The 1,213-nt window shown below is 62.7% G+C and overlaps 1 protein-coding gene across 1 annotated transcript; it reads left to right on the top strand.

Moving 5' to 3' along the window:
• Positions 1-359: 359 nt before the first annotated feature.
• LOC103807189 (chromosome unknown open reading frame, human C16orf13) lies at positions 360-817 on the top strand (the record flags this gene model as incomplete). The annotated part of the gene is made up of 3 exons (XM_009079909.1): positions 360-427; positions 616-694; positions 770-817. Coding segments are annotated over 3 exons (195 nt in total), but the record flags the coding sequence as incomplete, so codon positions are not given.
• Between the last annotated feature and the right edge of the window lie 396 nt (positions 818-1,213).

Raw genomic sequence — 1,213 nt, 5'->3', positions numbered from 1 at the left:
GTGGGGGGGCAGCTCCAGGCACGGCTTGGGGCAGGGGCTGGGAAAGAAGGGGGCTTGGGTTTGGGGCAGGACTGCCTCTACCTTTCAGGGCACATGCTGAGCCTTGGGTGGGGCTGTTTTGGACAGGAGAGATCCTGTCCTCCCTCACCTTATGTGAGGCAGGGTCTGGGGGTCCTGTGGAGGGTGGTGGCACCTGTGGTAAGTGACAGGATCCGAGGTGGGTGATGGGACCCACAGTCCTTCGTGGGCTGCTCTTCCTGCTTGCCTTCTGTGTGTGGTGGAGTCAGGAGCCCATGGGCTGGGGGGACCTGGGGGGGCTCAGAGGCTCATGCCTGCAGCTCTGCTCTGTGTCCCGCTAGCCTTACGCCATTGATGGCCAGATCAGCCCCCAGAGCAACGTGGACTTTGACCGCAGCCTGAGGCAGAGGTAGGAGGTGGCGGTGGGGGTGGTGTCCAGGCTGCTGAGGCCCATGCTGCCTGGAGCTGCAGGAAGCTCCCTCCCAGCGTGGTCTTTCAAGATAAGCAGCAGCCAGGGGCAGCCCCCCATTCCCAGAAGATGGGGATGCTTCGGGGCGTGATGTCCACCTGTCTCCCCCACACCTCCCTCCCCGGCAGCAATCCGGCCTGGGGCCTGCGGGACACGGCGCTGCTGCAGCAGCTGGCTGAAGCCAATGGGCTGCACCTGGAGAGGATGGTAGGTGAGGAGGTCAGGGGAGGGGTGGTCCCCACACCGGTGGGAACCCCCTGACCCCCAGCTCTGTGCTTCCAGGTGGACATGCCTGCCAACAACAAGAGTCTCATCTTCCGCAAGCAGTAACCCGTCCCAACAGCACCTCCGGCACCACTGTCCCAGCCTTGATGCCTCCTCAAGGGGTCCCACTGTCCCCTCACCAGAGCCAGCTGGGGCAGGGGGCAGCACTGATGGGACACTACCCCACTTCCCCTATTTCTGATAAATTAACCCAATTTAAGGGGTTTTCCCCTCCTTGACCACCAACCCTGCACAGAACCTTTCCATTCCATGGGGTGCAGCTCCTAGAGAGAAGCAGAGGGATGTTGGAGGATCCAGAGGGATGTGGAAGGATGTGGTGGGGGCACAGGTGTGGAGGGGGACGTGGGCCTGGAGTGGGGGACAACACCCCTGGGCATGGGGGAGACCGCTTGCTTGGTTTCCTCAGAAGATGCTTCGCTGATGGCAGGGGTCCTGTCCCCC

This window comes from Acanthisitta chloris, unplaced genomic scaffold (genome assembly GCF_000695815.1).
Source record: "Acanthisitta chloris isolate BGI_N310 unplaced genomic scaffold, ASM69581v1 scaffold29238, whole genome shotgun sequence".
NCBI classification, from domain to species: Eukaryota; Metazoa; Chordata; class Aves; order Passeriformes; family Acanthisittidae; genus Acanthisitta; species Acanthisitta chloris.
Note: the sequence above shows the minus strand (reverse complement) of the source record. Positions and strands in the feature narration are given on the sequence as shown.